The sequence below is a fragment of the Cyrtonyx montezumae genome, unplaced genomic scaffold, assembly GCF_038088225.1.
Source record: "Cyrtonyx montezumae isolate F1298 unplaced genomic scaffold, pur_monq_1.0 scaffold_10, whole genome shotgun sequence".
Lineage (NCBI taxonomy): Eukaryota > Metazoa > Chordata > Aves > Galliformes > Odontophoridae > Cyrtonyx > Cyrtonyx montezumae.
The window spans coordinates 29,652,068-29,676,331 of record NW_027071826.1 but is presented as its reverse complement, the minus strand read 5'-3'; the positions used below and the strand labels follow the sequence as shown (position 1 = coordinate 29,676,331).

General features: G+C 34.4%; 1 protein-coding gene across 9 annotated transcripts in view; it reads right to left on the bottom strand.

Annotated features, from left to right (window-relative positions):
* Window positions 1-24,264, bottom strand: part of GPHN (gephyrin) — a 254,833-nt gene that overhangs the window by 137,125 nt on the left and 93,444 nt on the right. For all 9 annotated transcript variants that reach the window (XM_065754106.1, XM_065754037.1, XM_065754055.1 and 6 more), the window contains exon 3: window positions 13,369-13,426. In XM_065754106.1, coding sequence (XP_065610178.1) covers window positions 13,369-13,426 — 58 coding nt within the window. The remainder of the gene's footprint in view (window positions 1-13,368; window positions 13,427-24,264) is intronic.

The window sequence follows — 24,264 nt, the reverse complement described above, 5'->3', positions numbered from 1 at the left end:
GATTCAGGACCAAGTCTAGCAGAAAACTCAGAATTCCAAAGGAATGTTATTTCAAGAGCCTTTACACTTACACCTGTGAATCTAGGTGCAGTATTTGATACTTTCTCCATTCAGGACTTTTAGTTTGCAGCTGTAATCACTAGTACTGAGCAAATCTAAAATATGGAGCCAGTTTCCAAGCCACTGTAGATATTATCTCACAAATGTCAGAGATCATTCAGCAATCCATTAATTCTCTAGGTACTGTTACAGCTTTCACTTCTAACTCCAAAAACATTCTATACATTTTTGGTCTGTCACCCTCATTTCAAAATACTTCTATGTTATCACAGGAGCATTGGCTACAGCAAAGATATTTCATTGAAATTAGCAGCGCATTATTCTCTACACAAATAAGTTTACTAATAAAACACCTGCTTCTCTATCCCATTACTTGGGTCTTGGGAAGTTTGAGTTTAATATATTGTAGCTTTGAACATCTATAGAAAAAAATATAAAAATCATAAGGGAGGCACTGAAAAGCAGATTGCCATTTCTTTTAAATATACTGGATTGAAAGTTGTAACTAGCAAGTTACCATCTGGCCACCCACAATTACAGTACTGGCAAAATGATACTATTCTGCTTGAGAGACAATTGCAGGCTAACATTAAGCAGACTTCAGCCCTTTACAATCCTTTTTTAGAATGACGCTTTTGTGCATTTTCCATCAGTAATCTGTTCACTGGACTGATTTCACTGTCTATCTTAGCTTTGATAAGAAAATGTTCAGTTCTTTTGCAGACTTTGGATGTAACTTTCAGTTCCCTATTGATTATCATAGACAAAGGAGAGAGGTAAATAGATTCTCGTGGAAACTTTTGTTAAAGAGAATCAGCACCAATCTGGAGAACGGTTTTAATTTAACCTTTCCTAAAAGGGACAGTAGAAAGATTGCTAATACTGCAGTTTCAATTTAAACTAATTTTGCTGCTTTTACTTTGTATTTGCTTTGGTAAGCAATGATCTACACTGTCTATAAAATGAACTTCCTACCCTGACAGGGTATTTTGTCAGGGAATTTCCTAGAAACATTGAATCAAAGAATTGTTGATTATATTAAACTCCCTGACAAGTAATGTTTGAGGGAGTGCATCTTATTCCTGATTTTGAAACCCATAAGGTGAAGTGACTTAAGCAAAATATATTATGCATGCAGTGTGAGAAAAGCAAGAATCCAATCTGTTAACTTTGATGAATTAGGTTGTACTCGTTGATGACAGAACATACTCTTAGTATATTAAGACAACAAAAAGGGATAAAAGTTGAAGATAATTGATCATTCATTTGTTCCATGTTTCAAACATGCTCAAAATTCATAGTTATAAGGACAGTTAGAAATATTTCTTTCAGATTTTTCTACTATTTAGCCATCCTTAGATGGCAGTATACATGGTCTAACGTGCCCCAATTTCTTTTCATTGGTAGAGATATAGCAAAAAGGGTGACTTTAAAAATATTTTTAACAAACACTAGTCTGATGTTAACTGTTTATTCTAAGAGGAAAAGCCTTGTTTTTCCCCTTTATTTTTCCATTTGGATATAAGACTGCCATCCTTTCAAAAGAACTGCAACATAATTAGGTCAATTTTTGGTGTTGTCAAGACTATGTCTTTGCTAATATACTACTTCTCCAGATGGAGGATTATATGTGAAAGTTTATGGTACTAACATTGTTAAAAAAAATTAAGATACAAAATATTCTGAACATATTCACACACAGACAGCATACTAAAATACAAGTTACTTTTAAAAAAGATGTTAAATATGAGATTGCATCATAAAAATGCTTGGGTACTTAAAAATAAGAGGTATATCTCTGAATTTTTATTTAAGGTCAAATGGCAAAAGTAGGGAAATGTGCCACTATGATTAACACATCATGCCTGTACATCAGTTATTGGCTGCATGTTCAGACTTTGTGCTTGTCCTGAGTACTTTCCAGTCCTGTTTGCAAAGAAGGTTTCAACACATCCCATTATCTTTGCTCTCTCAGGAACCAACACAGTGAGGACATCATGAATATAAAACCTTTAACTAGACATACAGTAGATACTTATTCATTTCTGAAACACTGTTATCCCTTTGGTTTTGTCATCTACAGAAGTATTCATAGTTCTGCCCAAAATTTAGAGACATGTTGAGCTTTTGTATGCAAAGCAGTTCTCTTCAGTTCTCATTTTAAACTTAAGCATCTTTCCTTCAAATCAGCCCGAGGACAAATGTCTGTTGTCTTTTACAGCCTGAAGGTACTCGGTAAACCTAAAGCATTAGCTTCAGTGTCCCAAATGACACTCAGCTTTATTTTTAGACAGTGTCTTTTTCTATATACCATTATAACTTATAAATTTTTATTAATGAACAGAAGACATTCCTTACCCCAAATACATAAAGAATTGTTTTTGTCAAAAAAGGACCATTTTAAAACATCTTGATTTCAAGCTGTTATATCTTCAGACACATAGCTTCTTTTTCAAGACAGATACATATTTGATAATCCTAACTTTTTTGAAATGAGATTCAACTAACATGACCACATTCCTGGTAAGAATGCAGAAGAACCCTTCCAAATGACAATACTGAGCAGTACAAATTTCTACAGGGGAGCAGAACATTTGCATTTCGTAGAGTGGTCTATATCATAATACTAATGAAGCAAGACATTTAAACTGTTAAAATATTTATAATTTTTAAATGCAAGTCTATTTTGACAGAATGTAACAACAATAGCAAAGCAGATGATAAATAACAAGAGAAAACAGAAATGGCAGTCTTTGCAGAAATGTCACAAGCAAATATATGTTACCTCTGTAATCTTAACACTCCACCTAAGTTTGTCACAATGATGAGGCATCTGAAATTGAATGCAAACATTTCTGACAGAACAATCCTAGAAATCCTTGCATATTTTTTAAGTGGAAGTATTTTAAAAGGTAAAACTTGGCAAGCACTGCACCTTTACTGAACTCTGCTGACTTTGGTACTCTCTTCTTTATACACTAAGGACAGTGAAGTCACATCATTTCTGAAAATCCTACTGATAATTCAGAAGTACAGAAACACAGTCACAGGAAATAAAATCAAAATGCTAGCTATTTTATCACAGAGGTATTCAGAAAAATAATGTATGAAAAGCTCAAGGACAAAAATAGTGAAAAAGATAAACATTCTGTTTTAACTTTCTATGAGTGTCTAACTTGAAGCATAATCATGTTTCTTGCCTAGACAAGCACATACTGGGAAACACTTCCACATGGAGATCAAAGATATTCCAAGAAAGCAAATATTCAGACTTTAGCCACAGCAAGCTACATCAAACACATTCTAATATGAGAATATTATGTTAGCAAACTACTTAATCTTGTTGCAAAAATATATAATGCCATTATCATCTAATCAAATATATAATGAACACTGTCTCCACAGGTGATGGCAAAAATAACTGGCTTTTGTTACAACCATAATTCTCTGAGATAACTGACCAGTCTGATCTCATTTCCTTAGGCACCTGATGCCTGCACTCAAGATGGACCCATTCAGTTCTGACAATACCTGCTCCCTGCACTCGTGTCATCACTTCATAGCTCCCGGAAGTAAAAGCCAAGAAGAGAAATCATGCCACAGATTAACATAAACTGGACAATGGGATAAAATATTGTGGTTATCAACATTTACTAACACAGTAAGGCTTTTTATCTCACAAAAGAAATGTGGGATGTTCTTGAGAAAGTTGGGTGGTTTTTTTTTCTCCTATATGTTTTCATTATTGGAGCTGATTATATTCCTTCCAGCCTGCAAATTTTACCTGGATCCTTTCAATCCATTACTGTCAAGAGAATATTCAGTAAAATAGGTACTAATGTGTCCAAGTAACGCCTCCATGGCTTTTTTGTTTGGTTGTTTTTTTTTCTTTTCTGTAATTTTGTAAACACTTCTCATGAAATATTGAATGCTGGGTGATTTTCAGAAACTGATGACCAGAATGGCAGTATAATAACTAATAATGTCTTGAAACACCAGACATACGTAAAACTAAAGTGGGGGAGAATCCAAAATGTCTCTTAAGAATCCTAACATCTGTGGAGCAATTAGTACTGAGTAATCTAAAACCAGCTAAAAAGAACTATGGCTATTTTCATTTTTCACTGTTGTGATGCTTCCTGAACCAGTAAATGAATATTTCAACAGCTAGTCTGGTGGTATCCAAACTAGGCTGCACACACTCTGGGCGGTATACAAGATGATCCACTGGCATGAAGGAATAAAATATATACATCTCCTACTAAAGTTCTCATAATTTGCAGATAAATAAATATCCATGTACTAGGGGTGCACGTTCACAAATGTCACATACTGCTAGGGGTGTCCATCAAAAAAGTTTGGAGATCACTGGTCTAGACTGTCATTTTGTTTGAGACAGCCTGCCAGCATGGCTGGGCACACTTAAATATGTAGCTTAGGCAATGGCAGTACACTGGTAATGACGGCTCTGTATTACAAATCTCTAATTATCTGCAATTTTAACATACTATAGAATGAGAATGTATGTTCTGGAGGCTGAGGACATGTCTACTACAGCCTGATAGTTCAAAACATCTGAATACTTTTGACAGCTGCCTGCTTCCCAGACTTTGGTTCATATCGCAAAGTAGATTCTAAATATATGAATTGGAATCCTTTCAGACTAAACTTATTTGTTAGATGAATGTCAGCAGCACATGTAATCCACTCCAGCTGCTAAAAGACATTCAGTTCACACAATCACTCTAAGAGTTGTTTCAAATGAAACATACTGAAGAGTATCCAATATAAATGCTGACTTCCCAGCAGCAAATGCTTAACTACATAGATAGAGTTGCATCCATTTGCAGGAAATGATAACATAGACATGGCCCAAGTTAAATGTTCAGTTCTTGGCAGTAGGGATTTGATGGCTAGGGCTAAGAAAAGCATTTTAAACTATATCTTCACATTTTTTGCTATGATTTTGTTTGGCTATAAGAAATCACTTCATATAAAGCCAGCTTTACAACTCCATTGTACTGTCAGAGTTGAGATAAGACACTTATATAGCATAGTTAAAGAATTCATTTAAAACTTTCCATTTTATGTATGTTCTCAAATATAGCTTCATCTGTATCAAATATCATCTAGATACATCTTTTGCACCTGACAATTAAAGCATCTGAGCAAACAAAATGCCTCTAGCCAAATGGTTCACTGTATCTGGTTTATACTAGAGTCAATTTTACCCAATTCCTTTATGAAATTTTCAAAAAGCAAGTTTAATTTTTTACTCCTCTGTTTTAAACAGTAGAATAGTCATGTGATAGGGTAAATAATGTCAAATAGGATTAGAGTATCACAAAAATTTGGTCATCAGAGATGTTTAATTAGGTGTAAACATATTCAAATATTAAGTATCACTGTCTTAATATAGATTACTGGTTTGCGTATTACAGGGAGGCACGTCATCATTAGTGTCTTCCTAACATATTTTTCCAAGCATTCTATGAAAGCAAAATAAACTCTGCTGTTTCAGCTCAATTTTCTGCAGTCAAACAGCTATAAATCTTTCCCTTCCCTTCCCTTCCCCTCCCTTCCCTTCCCTTTTTTTTTAGAAAAACACAATCAACAGAATCAGTTTCTAAAGAAGAAATGACTGCTGTGTTATGATGAAATATGGTTTCAACTTCAGCAATTGTTGAAAAAACCTTTCTGTTATTATTGCCTTAAAATAAGTAAATTTTCATCCAATGGAATACATAGTCAAAGCTTGAATATTTGTTTTCAGTCTTATAATTTGCATAAATCAAGCAAGAGAGCTTATTTAAAATTTGCAATAAATCTAGAAAAGAGCATTGCTGAATGCAACTTCTTGTGCCATTTGTTAACGTATCAGTATCACTGTCTTTATTCATTCTTCATATGCATGTAGTGCTATAAATTAGATCACACTTTAACTTGATGCTAAACCATTTCAGCTCTACTGTGCCATTGTTGCAACTGAAGGATCAGACCTTCATGCACCATTGTATATGGTGGGACAAAAGAGGCTCACAGATAAGACCTTATGTTCTGACCTCTGTTCCTCTCCTAGTAAATCTTTTCCAATTGCTCCTGAACACTGAAACACGATTCTTAGACCTCATTCTTTGATCACAATAGTCAAACCAGCATCTGCTGTTTTAAATGCAAATTTAGGATTTTTCACACATCCTATACACATCACAACATTGAATTCTGCAAAATTACATTAGATGTTTTATCATTCAGTCATTGAATATTTCAATGTACTTAATTACACACAATTTCTCCACATCTAATAACTTCCATAATTCACTACGAGACCATTATGAGACCACCTGTAAACAGCTATAGAACATGAAAGTTCCTTTTAATAAACAACTAATGTCTTTTTCTTCATATATTTATATATATATAAATGAACACACACATACACATACATTCTACCAACACTCATCTCTTGTCAATCCCCAAAAGAGAAAATTATTTACCACACTAAAAAGATCACACCTTATGTCTCCCTTAGACTTGTTCAAACTTGTAACCAATTGTAATATAACCAGCTGTGACAGGACAGTGTTAGATTTCTTTGACAGATCTCTAAAACAGAGTTACCAGAATACATTCTTACAGGGCAACTATAATGAAACAAAACTTAATGAAATAGGCAACATGAAAAATGACAAGGGCTTTTATATAAGACTGTTTTGCTTGCCAAAAGCAAGTAAATGAAGTAATGAAGCTAATCCATGTTTTCTCATCTCATTCAGGTTAAGTAAGCCCCTTCTTAAGAACTGGCATTTCCAGAGAGAATGGAAGCATAAAGAAATGCCCACTATGCTGGATCTTAAGAAAGGAACAAAAAAATACTTCAAATAAAACAAGAAAATGCCTCAAAACCTAACTAGATTTCAGGTGGTGTCTGATAGAGAGACATGTACGTGGCAAAAACTGAAAGTCAGGAGGAAATTCAGAGAAAATTGGTTACTATGGTCACAGAAAAGCAAAGATTTCTTTTTTAATTTAAGCTTGCTGAAAATCAAGAAGATACTTGTGAACAAGATTATCACCTCTTTTGTTTGTTTCTCATTTCTAATGTTTGTTTCTAAGAAAGTTTTAATTGGCAAACAGAAGTATAGTAATGAACCATCTGAGGAGCATTAATCTCTTCTCTTAAGGGCAACAGGACTGAGAATGCATTAAGTTTTGACTAACCAGGAAGGCTCGAAATATCATTACTACCCTGGTTTATCTAGTAGATTAAGTTTCAGCTATTTTTTCTTTTTCATCCTAAAGATGCTTATCTCTTTACAGAACTAAAGACCTGTTTTGCTTGCTTGCTTTGGAAAGTAAATGATAATATTGCTAAAACAATGATGTGGCATTTCAACTTCATGTCTGGAGACATGAGGGATCCAAGGATAGCCTCTGAAATGCAAAATGAGGACAGCAGGAAAACAAGTGGTAATCCCTATCTTCATGTAGGAAGTTAGTATACTTAGCATACCATAATTCCGAGCACTAGGCACTAGGAGACATTGCCAGAAAAGCAGAAGAGTGCTAGGTACGCACTTTAGTCACAATAGTGATCAGAGTTCAATCATTAAGAGAGGTAAAGAAATTTGAGCCATCCCTAAATATCTGCTATCTCTTCCAAATAACACAAAAAAAGAGTTGACTGTCCTCTTCAGCACTAGATGCCAAAAGGAATGGATACTTAACTTTCTTCATTACATCAAGTAATGTTTACATCAAGCAACTCTCTCAGGCAGAGGGGAAAAATGGAATAAGTCGGTAATAGTAGTACTGACAGCAACTCCATGAACCTAAAAGAAATCCCACCAAATATCAGGAACATACACAAGGTCAGAGCTGAAACATTTTTTCTTAGTGTTACACAGACCTCGGTCATCTCTGCTTTTACATTCTTTTTGTACACATGATTTTTTAGTTTAGAGGTTATGAAAGGCATGAATATCCACATTCCACAGAAGATTAAAGAAACAAATTAAAAGCCCTTAAGTGCTCCCTCAGCACTTTCTATACAAAAAGTTGAGGTAGAAATAGCTGGACATGGAAAACAATCATGTCCTTCTTTGAGCAGTAAGTCCCAAACCTACCAGAGCAGAAGAAACAATCTGGTAGAAAAAAAAAAGAATTAAAGGTGACATCCACAGTAACTGCTAGTTTTGTAAATGGAAAACAAGAAAAAACACTACTCTGCTGCAATAGAAGAGGTACTCTAGGGAAACACTCATATTTCACTGGAGTAAGAGTGTGCCTGGACATTAGTCCCACTAGTCCAGCCAAGCCTGGCATTGAAAGTCCAGATTCTAAGCCAGCACCCAGTGTAACATAGGACAACAAAAAGAAACTTGCTGACAAATTGCTACTTATTCTTTCCACACATCAATAAACATAAAAATGCTTCGAGGTCTCATGGCCAGTGTATCTGGACTGCACACAGGGGTTACATAGGTTTAATCAGCTACTCCTATCAGCATAAAAGATTCTAGCATACAATATTACGTAGCTATGATGCCACAAGGTCTACAAAGCAGAAGAACTCACAGAACGCCTCTGGATAGACTGATTTTGTTTGTAATAATTTCAAATAACTATTTTATTAATTAAAGCCCATCCTTACTCTGAAATGCAGTTTGCATTAACACTGAAACTGCTTTCTTCATAAGTTCATTAGTAAGATCACGTGGGAAAGTTCAAGTTAAAACCTCATGCATTCATTGGTCATCTAAAGTAACTGGCCTTTAAGAATTGAACTTTTCACATTACACTATTAAGGAAACATGCTTCTTAGGAAAAAAAGAAGTATTCTATCATTACTCTGGGAAAAAGGCTTTGAATGTAGCCCTTAAGACATTGTGCATATATGCTTTCATTTGAAAATCATCTACAGAAAAATTACAGGTGTTCTTTGATGAGTATAAAGCATATCTCTGTGAGAAAGGGTGGACAAATGGTCTTAAAAAAAATCCAATCTTTGTCCATAGAAACTTTATGTCTAAATTTACAACCAATACTAAAAAGCATTTTTAAAAAGAGATTATTCAATGTTTACCTCCAGAAGAAGTAACAATCTTATCTCGTTCTTTACACTGGAATATCTGTCTCAGAGCTCAAGTGCTACAAGAATGAAATCCAATGCCAGCATGTTTTACTTTTCGACACTAGCTGTCAAATTCATTTATGGTGTTGAGAAGACAGAAATATACATGCAATCCTACATGAAAAATATATGGGGAAGCACTTATATTTGTCTCTGGTATTGACTTGCAAATCAAATATTTTGCAACCAAATCAAATATTTTTAAGCATTTTCATTCACAAAGCTTTGCTCTAGAAGAACTATCCTTCACAACATCATATATTTACTTTGTAATGATCAAATAACACAACTAAAAAAAAAGCATCTGTCATGCTACTATAAATCAAAAGACACTACCATTTGCATACGCGAAACTATGTCCAGATACAAAACAAAAACACTCCCTTTTTCCAAGTTTGTAAAGAACATTTTTTACAGGATGAGTAATTTCACTGAAAACATATGCCTGGAGAAAGTCAAAACAATTACATTTTTCAGAAATATGATGTAATTCTTACGTTTATGTCTTCATCAATTCCTGCAGCATTCTAAAACCAGCAAGCACTTAAAATTACTGATTTAACTAAGATAAATGACAGGAATGAAAAATTGACAGGTATGCATCCACTCATTTTCCTGCTTTGATAGGTTCTCTGATTGAAGCACTGTTCCTGAAGATCCTGTTACAGAAGACATTTCTATCTTGCAGAAGAGTTCTGAGGGGGGGGAAGCCTGTGATGGTTATCTTTTTATGATCACCTGTTGAGTTCCCTCACTTTGTGAACATAAGCATCTGTGACACAAAAACAGGCAACCTAAGTTGCATCGTGCTCAGTTCCAGACTGATACAGATCCTAAGAAACTGCGATGGCGATTAGTTCCACTCAATTCTTCCCAAACCTGATAGAGATGCATGAGGGTGGCTAGGGCAATACTACCTCTTCTGTCATAAATACTCCTAATTCATATGTCTATACGTATCCAAGTCATTACATAACATTGGTAACTATGAAGCACAGCTTGATTTTACCCAACACTGACCAAATACTCCTTCACAGAAATACGCGCACACATATACAGATAATATTCTATATTCATAAACAATATATGATCTCACATTACAAATATACACATAGTAAAATCATTTATAAAGACTCAAATGTAAGAATAAATATATTCTGAACAGACTAGAATGGAAACCTTGTAAACATGCTAAAATTTACTGAGTATTGTGATGTGGACAAGTAAGCTCATATATATGTGTGTATATATATATGTATATATATATATATATATATATACACACACACAGAGAGGCACATTCATTATACAGGTTAGTTTTGAAATTACTAATACAATTAGAAACTTTTTTTTTTTTTTAACTTCTCTGGACACATTTTAACTGACAGGTATACTAAGGCTTACAGAGTTTTTCTTTTCCCAAACTCAGAGAGACACACAATCTCTTTTTACAACAGTACCCTCCCTAAGAAGTAATTACATGCATCAATGAAATCATGAAATCAGTAAATCTGTACTCGTTTTCCTCATAAGCTATTTTGAGCTGTTAAAGAGGTTAATCTACCACCTTTTCTAGAATATATGGAAATGCTGTCAAAACTACTTCTTACTTATTTGTCATGTTAATTACTGCTCTCTGCCTAATAAAGTATGCTCCTTTGTCGCTTAAGCAAGCAGTTTGTTTTGTGAGATCAGAAAACATGATTATTCAAACTCCTTGAATTTAATTCAGCAACCTGTCAACATAAATCATATAATAAAAACAGAGCTATTCTTCTTGCATATTCTACCAAATTAAAACTCGTAATATTTAATGTTTAAACAGGGGAGGGATAGTTCTGAGACAAAATAACTGAACTACTGTGCATGGAAGAAGATGATATCATTTCTAAATGTAAAATTCCAATAATCTCACTTGCTTTGTCTTTTATTACTTCTCCTTTTTCCACTCTAATTTGCTTGTAGAACTTTTCTGAAGTTAAGACTCCCCTGCAAGGATGGTCAGTCTCCCTGTTTGGCAGTTGTCATTCAAAATATGCATACAAACTCTTCCATCTCAGTATAGATTTATCTATTATACTCACTGCTACAATGTCACAGCATCTTCCAGCCATGCCTTTTTTTATATGAATAACATCTACTGTATCACACCCTGAGAAGTTCAATCACAGAAGGTATGATGGGATGGCTGACTTCTGTCACAACTAAAAAAATTACCTGAACAAGACAAGACAGCTACCACGAACAAGTAATGCAGGTGTTTTTTTTCCAGTCAGGTTTGATTTAGAACAATACAATCTTCCCTTCACACTTACATGCTGGTTTAACAGAAATCAGCGATAAAGGTTCTTAACCCCTTTGCTGTTTTCTACAGTTTCAGGCATTTAAACACCAGCTAAGTGAGAACAAAATGAAAAATCAGAACAGACCTCATTCCTTAGCAGACAACTGGAGAAAACACAAACTTTGACTAATAAGCATACCTAATTCAGTAAGTTCCCAAAAATATATATTTCTTATTTCCTAGCACGCCATTTTTCTTCATTAACTGAACTCAGTTTGCATAATGAAGCCAGAAATACTACCTTTAACATAAGAATTCCAAATCTATTGTCCTTTTTAAAAAATACATATAAAAGGACAAAGTCTGTGGTTTAAGATTTTTCTCATTTTTATTTTTATAGTTTTGGTACCATTCTCTGAGTACCAGGAAAATATCAGTCAATTTCAGTAAGTTTTGTAGACCTTCCTTCTTCTCTTCTACTGACCAACTCTAAATGTCAGATCTAAACTCATAGGTCATGTTCCTCTTAGTAATTTAGAATGCGGGAGTCCATGGATCTTGAAGGTGGGAAATACACATTGACTTTGATCACGGAGTGATGGCTTTGATTTTGAAGCAAATGCACTGCATCCCCTTATATTGGGTTTGATGATAACTGAGTAAGAATAAATCCTCACAACTTTACACACTGTGAAATCATTTCCAGATAAAACAATTATGCAACCACTTCCATTTACTGTATTTTACAATACTGAATCTCTTTGCACAGCTGAAAACAAATATACAACAAGCACAATGGAATAATAATGAACAAGCAATAGGTCAGAATAACTGAGAGCCAACTGAAAGGAATAAAGCACCAGTTACAGAAACCATGTTAACAGATTTAGGCCAGATTTCCACATAGCACTCCATTTAAGAACTGACACAAATTGCTAAAGTGGACTCAGTTAAAATGAATTCTGTAATAATGAGCATTGCATTAAATGTAAACTCCATTGCATTGAGTGTAAATTCATCACTGTCATCCTTCTAAATCAAAGAGCTTTTGATGATTCAGAGTACCAAAGATTTCATTCTATCCTCATTAATGCACAAATAATATCCAAAGAATTGGTCATGGTTTTGATTTCAGAAGCAACAGAATGCTAAATATTTATTTATTCATTTATTTATTGTTATGTTAATGTTCACAAAAGTCCTGGACCTGTCTTCAGGTACCTAAACACAGATGCACTGAATTACACAAAATTTTCGCATCGAGCCTGCTAAAGCCCACTTAAGATGAGGGTAAGATACACTTCTAAAAATAAAGAAACTTCTATTTTAGATGCCTACATATGGATCTAAGTATTTTACTATAGACATCACTTATTTCATTTTTTTTTAATTTTTATTTAATTCAGTGACACTAGATTAAAATTGAGTGGATGATAAAATGTTCCAGCAGTGTAAATATATTCATTTGTTAGTAAAGTGGAAGGAAACTATTATTAACAGTTATCTGCTACTAAACAATTTAAAGATTTAAATGTACAATTTTTAATGGTTTAGATGTATAAAGAAATATCAAGATTAATACTTACTGAAAATATATTTTATCAATTAAAAGAGGGACAATAAATGTCTGGAAAGAACAAGTATTCAATTTTATTTACATTTTTTAGGTTACGTTTGTTTTGGTTTTTTTTCAGATAAGCAATCAATGCAGGTAAGCAATGTTTATGATCATTCTTGTTTTCTGTCTTCGGATTTTGTCAAACAGGATAGTAAATAGAGTCTATATATTCTTTGGGCATTTGAAAGCAAGAAATAATTTGTCTTTCTAATGCAACACTTCTGTAATTCTCCAAGCAAAATAATTTAGTGTTGAAAGGCAGTAATACTGTACCTTGATTTCTTCTATTTCATCTGGCACTATCTTGTATGCAGATATAGTCCCACCCAACCTGCAATCGAGAGAAGAAAATATTCTCAGAATCAGCAACACAAAGCACAACATGTTACCAGTGTCATGACTCACTCCAAAACACAAAAAATTTCACCTATCTATTCAACCCTGAAACAACAGGAAAAAAAAAGAAATGAAAAAGAAAAAAAAGGAAAGAAAAAAGAGCCAAATCAACCCCCCACCTTTTTCCTTCAAGTTATTAAAATAAGCATTTAGATACAAGATGTCCTTCACTAAACTCCAAGGTAAGAAGCAGATCAACCAAGAAGAACTACCATTGCCAGGATGTTATAATGTACTTTAACTGACATCAGTCATCATATTTATTTTCTATGTTGTATGGAATAGTTAGAATATTTTAGACGTGACATGCTTTGTGCTCAGTATTTTACTAAACTGCTAGTGTACCTTATGCATATACAAATGCAATCCTAGACACTGAAATCTTCTAATTGTACAAACCACAAAAATCTGCCAGTTTCCACAGCTTTGTATGATGATTACTAACAGAAAATGGTTAGTACTGATATAGAAAAACAGGGTTTTTTTTTGTTTCACATTTGATTTTCTGAAAAGCTATGATAAAAGGTAGCATTTTTGTCTGTCCTGCAAATACTTATAGTAAAAAATCATCCATACACTAAAAAAGAATAAGAATCATGTAGTATACATGGTGGTTAATATTTTATGGTTACTACTGTATTTTCCCCAGAGACACGCAAACATGGCTTCTTTTATTTTATGAAGCAGCATCATTGATAGTGACATTTCAGACCTAAAAATATAACAGCATTAATGACCTTCCTGCTGGCTCTGCACAGCAACACTAGTCATTTTCTGGGTCCTACAAAAATGGAAATCACATAAGAAAATGTTTATTGTAAAGCAGTAGAGAGCTATCAAATGTGTATTTACATGTCTATCCTGACGTTATGAAAGTTTTCCTTACAATTGTCAGCACTTCTACATACATGTGTTTCCTTATATTCCATCTTGAAATTCTTACACACATTGCTTACTCAACTTAAAAAGGGAAACAAAGAGTAACAGAGAAAATACAATAAGATTTTCCCTGTAAATCTAGCCTATCCATATCTCTACAGTCACTCCCAGAAATGAACCGTTGGAGGGCTTCAGACAGAAGTAGACTACATAGGAAAAATCAGTTCTGAAGTCCATCATGGCTCAAAATACTATCAGCTAGGATTACAAAGACAGAGACAGGATCCAGACACTACAGCATTCAAATTTATCAGGGACAGTCAGACAATGTAGTCTTTCCTATGTCCTCTGCAACTTCCTCTGCTGCTCATCCCCAATGCAGCTGAACATTGGAGAGAAACGAGATCATTTTTTTTTGCTTCTGCAAGCACAAATGTGAAGTTTTACTCTTAACTGCATCTGACCTTTGTTCAAAGGTCATTGCCAGGGACAGCTGTAAAAAAAAATTGCTTTAAACGCCATGAAAAAGGCTTCCTTTAACAGCACAACAAAGAATAGCTCAGAACATGAGTTGCACTTGACCAGTTCCATTGCTACTGGCATGTGGCCTGTAAGAACATGTTTTTTTTAACTGTTTCTGATCCATTCCTGTCTAAAGTACCCAAATATTAACTTACACATCTTTGTGTCCCCTAGCAGAAGGAAAAGACAGAGCCTAAGCTGCCAGAACTCCACCAGTAGAAAAACCCTTACTGGTTACCCTTGGCATAACATCAGAAAAAAAACAAAAAAAACCAAAAAAACCTGAATTGTAGTAATAATTGACTCAGGAAACTGATCTAGTTTGCTTAAACCATTAATGAGCATCATTTTCTGCGAATATTTCTGCAAAGTTTGCACTGACAATTTACCATTCTTTAAAACTTGTCAAGTATTGATCCAAATGGTAGTACATTTTAAAGTAGTTGCTGTACATTAGTGAATTGGATATTTGCCTTCCACATAAAATAGCAAAATGCAATTCTATTCAAAATGTAAATATTACCATGATGTAGTTTTGAAAATGAAAAATGCATCAAAAGTTATGATATTATTTAAATAGTCTTGCACCTTTAGCTCCAACTCTCCCCATCTAAATACCTTTTCAATCTTACAATGACATCTTCAGCTTGGAAATCCAGGCTACATAAATAAATAATACGAAATTTGAAACTGAAAAAAAGGACAATAGGCAGAGAAATATACAATTCTATAAGTGCTTTGGAGTTTATCATCCTTTTTTCATTTCAGAACATATGATTTCCCTTCATTTATAATTACTGGAAGAGAGATCCAGTACTGCCATGGAAATTTGGTAATACAGAGGAACATAATAAAGACATTTGACTTTCTGTACTAAATTTGGCTGAGTTTCACAAAAGTTTAAAGGTAACGCACACATCAGCAGGATTCAGTTAACAAATACAGATTTGAAATTCAATGCATTAATCAGCACATCCAACCTAATGAAAATACCAGATTTCAAAGATTTCCCTTAATTACATTTAAGCATCATTATTATTTGCACCCTGTCCTGAAGTTCGCATATTATTTTGCAAATCCTCAACTCAAACACTAACACGTTAAAGGACAGCGGTCAGTCAGGAGATTTCAGCTATATAAGGTACCTAAAGAATGAATGATACACAAAAGTGTCTGGCAATCTTTTTTTTTTTTTTTTTTCATTTTCTTGAGAGCAATCTCTTGCAGATTGATTTTGTTCACAGACTATTAAAACATTTTACATTAACTTCTTTTGACTGTAGTATTTCAAGAAGCAATTACACTGCAATCAGAAAAGCAAAGGATCTGCTAGCATGAGTACACATTTGCAACAGTACATTTTGTACACCAGAATATAACAAAGCAAAGCACATGTTAGAAGTCCCAGAATTCAGTTTAACAGGGATCCATTTTTCATGCAGATTCACTCTTCATCTTTCACACAGTCTGCTTTTATCGTTACATTTTTCTCGAGCTGAACAATATAACAGCCAGCATCCTAGAGCACAAATGGCACTTTCTCTCAGATTGAATATACATCGAAGAGCAAAGCCAAATACGCAGCCAGTTACTTTCGTTAAGCTGAAAAAAGTCATCTGTAGAGACTTCATGCTCTAAACTTTCTCTTCCAAACTTTGTGTGACAGGGAAATTATTTCAAACACTAGTTAGCTATAGTTTATTTGTGTGTGTATTCAGAAGATAATCTCTGAAAATTCCCACTATTTATATTCATGTCTAACTCATCAGGTTTGTAGCACACTCTGTGCAAGTAACACAGACACTCCAATTCCCTAATCCCTTTGCAGAAGAGAAGTGAAATCATTCCTAGACATAGTCATTAGAAATGACACAAGAAAAGCAAAGAACCACACCTCATACTGGGCAAAACTAGCAGAGGTCTCTGAGAGGAGAATCCAAAAAGATTAGACAGAAATTCCATAAAAATTGTTAGGAAATGAGAAATGTCACATAACTGTTTGTGAAAGCACAAAATCAACATTTTTGTCATTTTTACTGAAACTTCATGGGAAAAAAATATGCATCTCAGGATGAAATGTAATGCACAGACTGTAGGAGGAAGTTCACAAAAAGGATTTAAAAGAACTTTCTAATAAGAGTTGCAAGAGCAACCTCAGAAATTAGGAAAATATAGGAAATACACTGAAGGTCAATACAGTTGCACTGGAACAAATGGAGGCTTTACTATTTCACAAATTAAGACATAGTATCACTGAAGAGTGAAGATTTGAATTCCATCCAAGTTCAGAAAAGTTAAAAACCAGGAGGAACTGTGCTCAAATGGAGGCAAGAAACAATGAACCACAGCCCAAATATAACATTCAGACCCAATATACCTTTCAGAAGAGAATTCAGGACAACAAAGTTTACTGAAAAATAAAACATAACTGTTAGTAAGGATAATTTATTCTGGCTATAATGTTATAACTGTCACAAACTTATTTTCCATTATAGTTCCAAGTTGAACTTTGGGCTGGTTTGCCCCTCTGCTCCTTTGTCTATGTACATGCAAGTGGATGCATTACACTGTCACTGCATAACTACAACAGGCTTCTGTAAAGACACTTATGAACCTGCATGGAACCAATTCTGTTCAGCTTTTATAATCTCAATGCTGACCAAAGATATGAACATGCTTTTAATGCACTGTTCCACGTTCAGTGACTGCCATAAGAAGCTGAGTTATTGATTTTAACTTAATAAATGAGTCACGCTGAATGCAATGAAGTCAGTTTTCCAAAAATAGCAGTACAGCCAGCTTGGTGGCTGCTGTCATTTGCTGAAGTTCTCCAATGCCACTTTAATTACCATTAATCTTTCTTCAGAATGATTACTCTGTCTAAATGATGCCATGCTGTCACTAAACTTCTCAGTGAAACTCTGTTCCCTCTAAAACAGAAAGAAAAACTCAGAAACTGACACAATCTTTTTCTAGATCCTTCTCATAAACATATTTATTATCTACAATTAGGATCTTCTGATTGATTTATAGACCACGCAGAACAGTTGTGGGAGAATATGCTCGTGAGCAGACCAAATAACTGGGAGTCGCTAATTCTGAAGGCATGGTCAAGTTATCCCAGACTAGTTACACATGCATATGCACTACTACTCCCGCCGGAGTAAATGGACCAGGACATCACTTGAAGCTGACCCAACTGGGCCAGCATAGTGGTGACCCATGAGACATCAGCAAATTATTGTGCACCTACAGATCCAGCTCCATGGGAAAGCCAGCAGAATTTGAAGTTAAAGGAGCCTTGCTTTCCACCACCAGTATGCACAGACATTAGAGCACACACAGAGCTTCTTTAATTGATACTGGTTTCTACTGACCTTTCAGAAATTGTTAAAGTGCCCTGAGAGGAGGCAGTAAGAAGGCATACTATTTTGGGCTAACTTCCTACACAAGAGAACATTGGCAGCTAAAGAAAACCAGGCTAGAGCTCAGAGCACTGGCTCTGTGCCAGTGATGAAGTGCAGAAAAGAGCCTGCAAAGTGCTTTGTGAAAACAGTTTTGCTTCTTTCAAGGTGTATATGAGGAAATAATTGTTGAAGATTCAGCATGTTTAATCTTTCTGAAAAATGGATCCAATAAATAGATCCATGTAAACCTAATTTTAAGGTTTTTTTTTTTCATATTAGGCTAACTTCAACATACTAAAGTCAAAAACTTCATGGAAATAACATGACTGCAGACATGCACTCCCTCAATAACTAGTTTAGTCCAGGATGTGGGGAGCACCTACACAAAACAATGTTTTGGGTGATCTTGTGGACAGCCTAAACACTCATCTGTAGAATGCTCCCTTTTCAACTCATTTATCAGATTATTTGCTGCCTAACAAAGTCACACAAAGGCACAGAAGAGGAATCTCCAAGAAATTTAGGTGTGCAAGCAATGACCCCCCAAAGAAAGCTAATGGATGCACCACCATTTTGGCATTTGCTTGTGCTCCTTTTTGTACTGTCAGGATGAAGAGAGATACTGAGCAAAAGTAAGAGAAATGTTTAGTCTTCTGTGAGACACAAAAATTGTTTAACTTCTGATTTTCACTAAACAAATTTATTAACAATTGTTCAAAACCCTTACCATTTATATTGGCATACTTCACAGCAAGAGATGAGGTACGCACGTGGCAAACATTTTAAGATCTTTGAAGAGAATGAAATTAAATACAAAGAATATGGATATCTCTAAATTAAAATTTATTTTAAGCCTTTGAAAGCATTTAACTTTGTCAGACCATATAGAATTCAGAACACTATATGGAAAGTTTGCATAAGGCAACATCTGAAAATGTGCATTCTAGAATAAAACTGTGAGCAATTACACTCCTGTAGATACTATGGGATCACTATATAATTCTGTATGATAGTGTAGTTAACACCAGACTACAAGAGAGAGAAGCACTGTGTCTGGAATGGGCTAAGAATGAAATACCACCGACTAAATCTGCACTCAGAGTTTTCATTATAGGTACATTTTATTCTCAAGTAAATCTGACTTTAAAGTGTTCCCAAATTCAAGCAAAATCTGAAAATGGTCTTTTCATGTAGACCAACAGCAAAAAAGGCCACTTTTCTGCTGGATGCGTGCTTGTTTATAACACAGAGGAATAACTGTACTATGCTCCATCTGATTGGTAATCTAACTATGGAAATCATACATTAAATCAAACAGACAGAAATGTCAGCTAGATTTAAGTAAAAATGTGTTCAGTGACTTTGAAAGTTCCCACCGGGGCATCAGATGCTTGACCAGCCAGCTCATTAAACAACATGAGAGAGATCTAAAATTTCCTCAGAGAAAAATATGCAAAAGCAGACAAAAATCATTATCACAAAAACAGTCCCATTCTTACCACTTAGATAAAGAAATATGTATTTAATACTCATGCTGGGATTTAGTTGGTAGACCAAGGACTTTTAAAACACTGTATGAAGTATTTATAGTAAGGGCAAAGAAAATAATAACATTTGATCTTACTTCATCCTACAGGAAATAATGTGGTACAGCAAAGCAGGTATTTTTCTAGTAAGTACGCACCTAGGATTGATACTCAGCATTTGCATATAGATTGCTAGCAATAGCCTGTCATGAAATACTCATATACCTCAACTGAAGTAAATTTTTTGGGTGCCTGAGAGTGATCTTTTGCCTCTCATGGAAGACACTGCAAATTAAAGGATTTAGGCAATATGATAAGGAAATGAAAGATTCCACTAGTAAATTACCATAACAGCTTGCAGAAAACTAAGCAGAAGGATAAAGCTATTTTTGCAGATAATCATTTTAGTAGAGTTCTATTTGCTTCTGCCCATCTGTAAAAAAGAGACCATCTTAAACAAATACTAAGATTCCCCTCGGGAAGATAAGTTGACCCACAGCTAGTAGAAATTGTAAGGCTTGGTTTTTTACAAACTAGCATTGGCCACCTCTGGAACAGATGTATAATCCATTATAAATGGATTTTAAAAATATGACCCTCTACACCCTATCCCAAAATACCTTCATGTATATATATTTCTCACACCTCAATATCTTCCTTCCACTAACTTCTGTGTTTATCTTCCTTTCCTTTTGTCTTCCCTTAGACAACCAAGTTAAAAATCTACCAGCACTTAGTCCATGCACATGTTTATGCCAAGGGTAATAAATATTAAATGCTTGTTCTAAAAAGAGATGAAGTTTGGCTGAGGACATATATCAGAAGGTGGAATAGTGGAAATGCAAGGACCCCTGATGTTAGAGAATAAGCTGGAATGAATTGCACATGATAGGCTGACAAAAGCAATCACAGCCCATTCTGTGATAAGGCAGAAAAGCATCCTGAAAATATCTTTATTCCAAAAACCGCCAATAATGACTAAAGGTGAGAGCAGGAAGACCCAATTTCAGGAAGGAAAAAACAAAGTGGAGAATATATGGAAACGGTTTGATCATTCCAGATTCTACATCAAACTGGGTCTTCACAATTAAGTAAATGACGGAGTTGATGGAAGACTGTCAAGACAGTCTTGTCATGTGTTTTTTTTCATGTGCTTTCTCTTTTTTGTATCTTGGATTGCAACAAATTCGCTGAAATGAAAATTCATTCTCCTTTCCTATATCCGTGACTGAAAACAGGGCAAATAGTAGGCCTCAACAACTTTAAGATGCATAGATAACAAGCAATGCTCTTATTCTTGAAGACAAAATACATTCTTCGCAATATTTCACCTTCCCAAAGTTCTAATGTCAAAATTCTCTCCACTACATTCCAGAGGACATGAAGCATGAATATAATCCAGTATATAATTAATAGTAGCTTTCTATGTCTGAATTTCTCTAGACAGTTAGATTTGGAGGCAGAATTTACTGTTGTTTTTCCTTTTTTTGTTTTTTTGGTTTTGTTTTGTTTTTTTTCCTAAACATGCTGGTGTACTTGCTCAGGTATTACCTCATGTGGCCTAAAAAGCAGGACTAACCTGTGTTTAAAGCAGTGACCCAATAAATAGAAGTTCAGTTTATGCTATTGGCTGGGGAAAGTGGGAGGAGAAAAGAAAAATCTCATATTTGATTCATCTCTCCTCATACCTACTGGAACTTTCTGTAGACAAATAGAATTATTGACAATGCATAAAGTGAGACCTCACTGCATGTCTACTATAATTATCTCCATGCCAGATAACCTAGTCATTTTTGAAGTCATCATCCATATTGTTCAGCAGCTCATAAAATACTTCTGTAAGGTTCAAACTCAAGTTATTGACAATATTTTTTTAAATATAAGGGTTTTCAGCCTTCTCATTTTTGTTTACTGAAATTATCGTTCCCTTATTTCTTTGCAACTGGTGATTTAAATGCCAATAAAATGTTTCCAGAAGAATATAAAAGCAACTGATGTATTGTCTCAACTCATGTCACAACTAATTTTAACTACACTCTTTCAGTATTCAAATACACGGCAAGAAGGGAAATGTGGATGTTGGACAGTGTCAGATGTATGGATTTACAAATTTAGTTTGATTCAAGTACTAAGAAACACAAATTAAAAAAATATTTCTAAATAGCCTGCAAAAGCAAAATCCATTTCAGGAAAGTGATGGTTAAATTCTCTTTACTTGTAGCTTTAACTTTAACTCACCCTGTAAGTCATTATCAGCTACATTCTTATGCTCTCTATTTTGTGTGACGTTCTTTTAAAAATAAAAATGGTAGCTAGATAAAGTGATCCCCCCAGCACCATTTTGCTGATGCCCATTTCCTCTTCATTACTATACCTCTGTAAGTATGATATTTAGAAAGAAGAGTAACCTTCATATAAATTGAAATTTATTTCTTTATTTTAAGATATGACTTCACAATTATACTGAACCCATATGAATGGTAGACACCATCATATTTCTTTGGGTGACAATGCCTGTAACAACCCTTATAACTTTAGCATGCCTCTGGCCATCCCTAAACTAAAAAAGACAGAGGAGGAAGAGATTTGATTTCTTTCTCAGTTCCAGTACCAGTACAGGTGAATAGGAGTGAAAACAGAACTGTGGTATTTATATTTCTGTAACCTAAGTAACTTACTTCAAGTGTAGACATTTATATTCCATATCATTGAGTTGTGGTCAGTTTGCCTGGATAAAGGTAGCCAAAGTGTCAGAAGGATATATCACTAAAAGCAGAAATGTAGTCTAGAATTCACGGTGACATAACAGGATCTTTAAAAGCAGCAGAGTCCTGTCAACATTCAGCATGCTCATATTGATCACACTTTTTCAGTTAGTGATTACTTTCATAAATCTGGAGAACAGTCTTAAGAGAAACTTATTCTGCAATTCCACTGACAAGTACCACAGAGAGCTTGGAGGCATCTTCAATATCATTGCTAACTGGTACCACAGATCCAAACTGAAAAAGATAAAGATTTTGCTTCCTTGAACAACCATATATTACAAGACTAAGTATCTATTACTAGGGAAATGGCTAACACCACCAACACTAACATAACAACACAGTACTTCCAGAACCACAATGGAGGAAGGAAATTAAAGATCGTTAGAACAATTCTACATGCAAAAAGACACTGAGGACAGTAGACATTCACATCCTAAGACTGTTTTGTAAAGAGATAATCCATTCAGACCACTGTAAGATGTTGCAATTTTCTTCACGCATCAATTTTTCCAATAATTTGTGAAAATTATTTAAAAACAACAAAACACAACAAAAAAGCAGCATGGCTAGCAAGGATAATAGAAACTGAGCAGCTGAACAGAGCATTGCTGAAAAATAGCTCAAGGGATGATTAGCAATTGGAGTAAAAGACAAAATGACTCTTTACTCACACACCCCTGAAGAGTTCATGCATACAGTTTTCCTCTTCCCTCTTCTCTGGATTTCTCGATACCCCTTATGCTTTCTATCATATCTTTACAAATGAAACATATCAGTTTTATAGAAACCTATTTTAATTCATCTAAACTATTTACAAAAAACAGAAAGAAAGGAAACATCACTGTCATTACAGGTCAGATGGCATTTCATAATTTATTATTTACATGAGTTTGATAATTTAGATGAATATTGGATATTCAAATATTGGAAATTTGATATTTAAAGATGACTAGGCACCGAGAAATTAGCAAGACCAAATAATGAATGTACTAATTTACAAATTAATGTATAAATCCCTTTTATTACACAATGCTTACAGTTAAGTAGTAAATGAAACATCTAACACTGCTCCTGCAGTTTTTAATTTAACACTCTACATTTTGCATACATCTACTGCTTAATTTGTGATCTGAACAATATGAATTCTTTCTTTGAAACAATACAGCAAAAGGTAAGATAAAATAAATCACAAACAATAAATAGTATGAAACAATGTTCTTTGCATGTAAAAATTTAAAGACAGCACTACCCATAAATACAATCATACTTTATACCTACCCTTAATTAAGGCCACTTTTAGTTCCAGGAACTAGATATTTTTAACAAGAGGGCCTTTACTGAATGTAATTTCTGTATTTAAAAAGAAGCAATAATACCAAGGGGTTTTTTGTTGCTTTAGTTGTTGTTGGCTTTTTGCTGTTGTTGCTGTTTTGGTTTTTTTTAATTCAAAGTAGCCCTTAAAGCCTTTAGAAAGAATCTAAAACACATGGCCCTCCATAAACTCTTATCATTGAACTATTACTGTAATTTATATCTGTTAAGGAATATTAGCTTCTTGTCTGCATGAAACTTAAAAGTTTCTTTCCACAGGAAAAAATAGCTCAAGCAAAAACAATCAGGACAAAATTAGTTTCTGAAGACAGAATACACCAGCTACACTCTCTCTAGTAC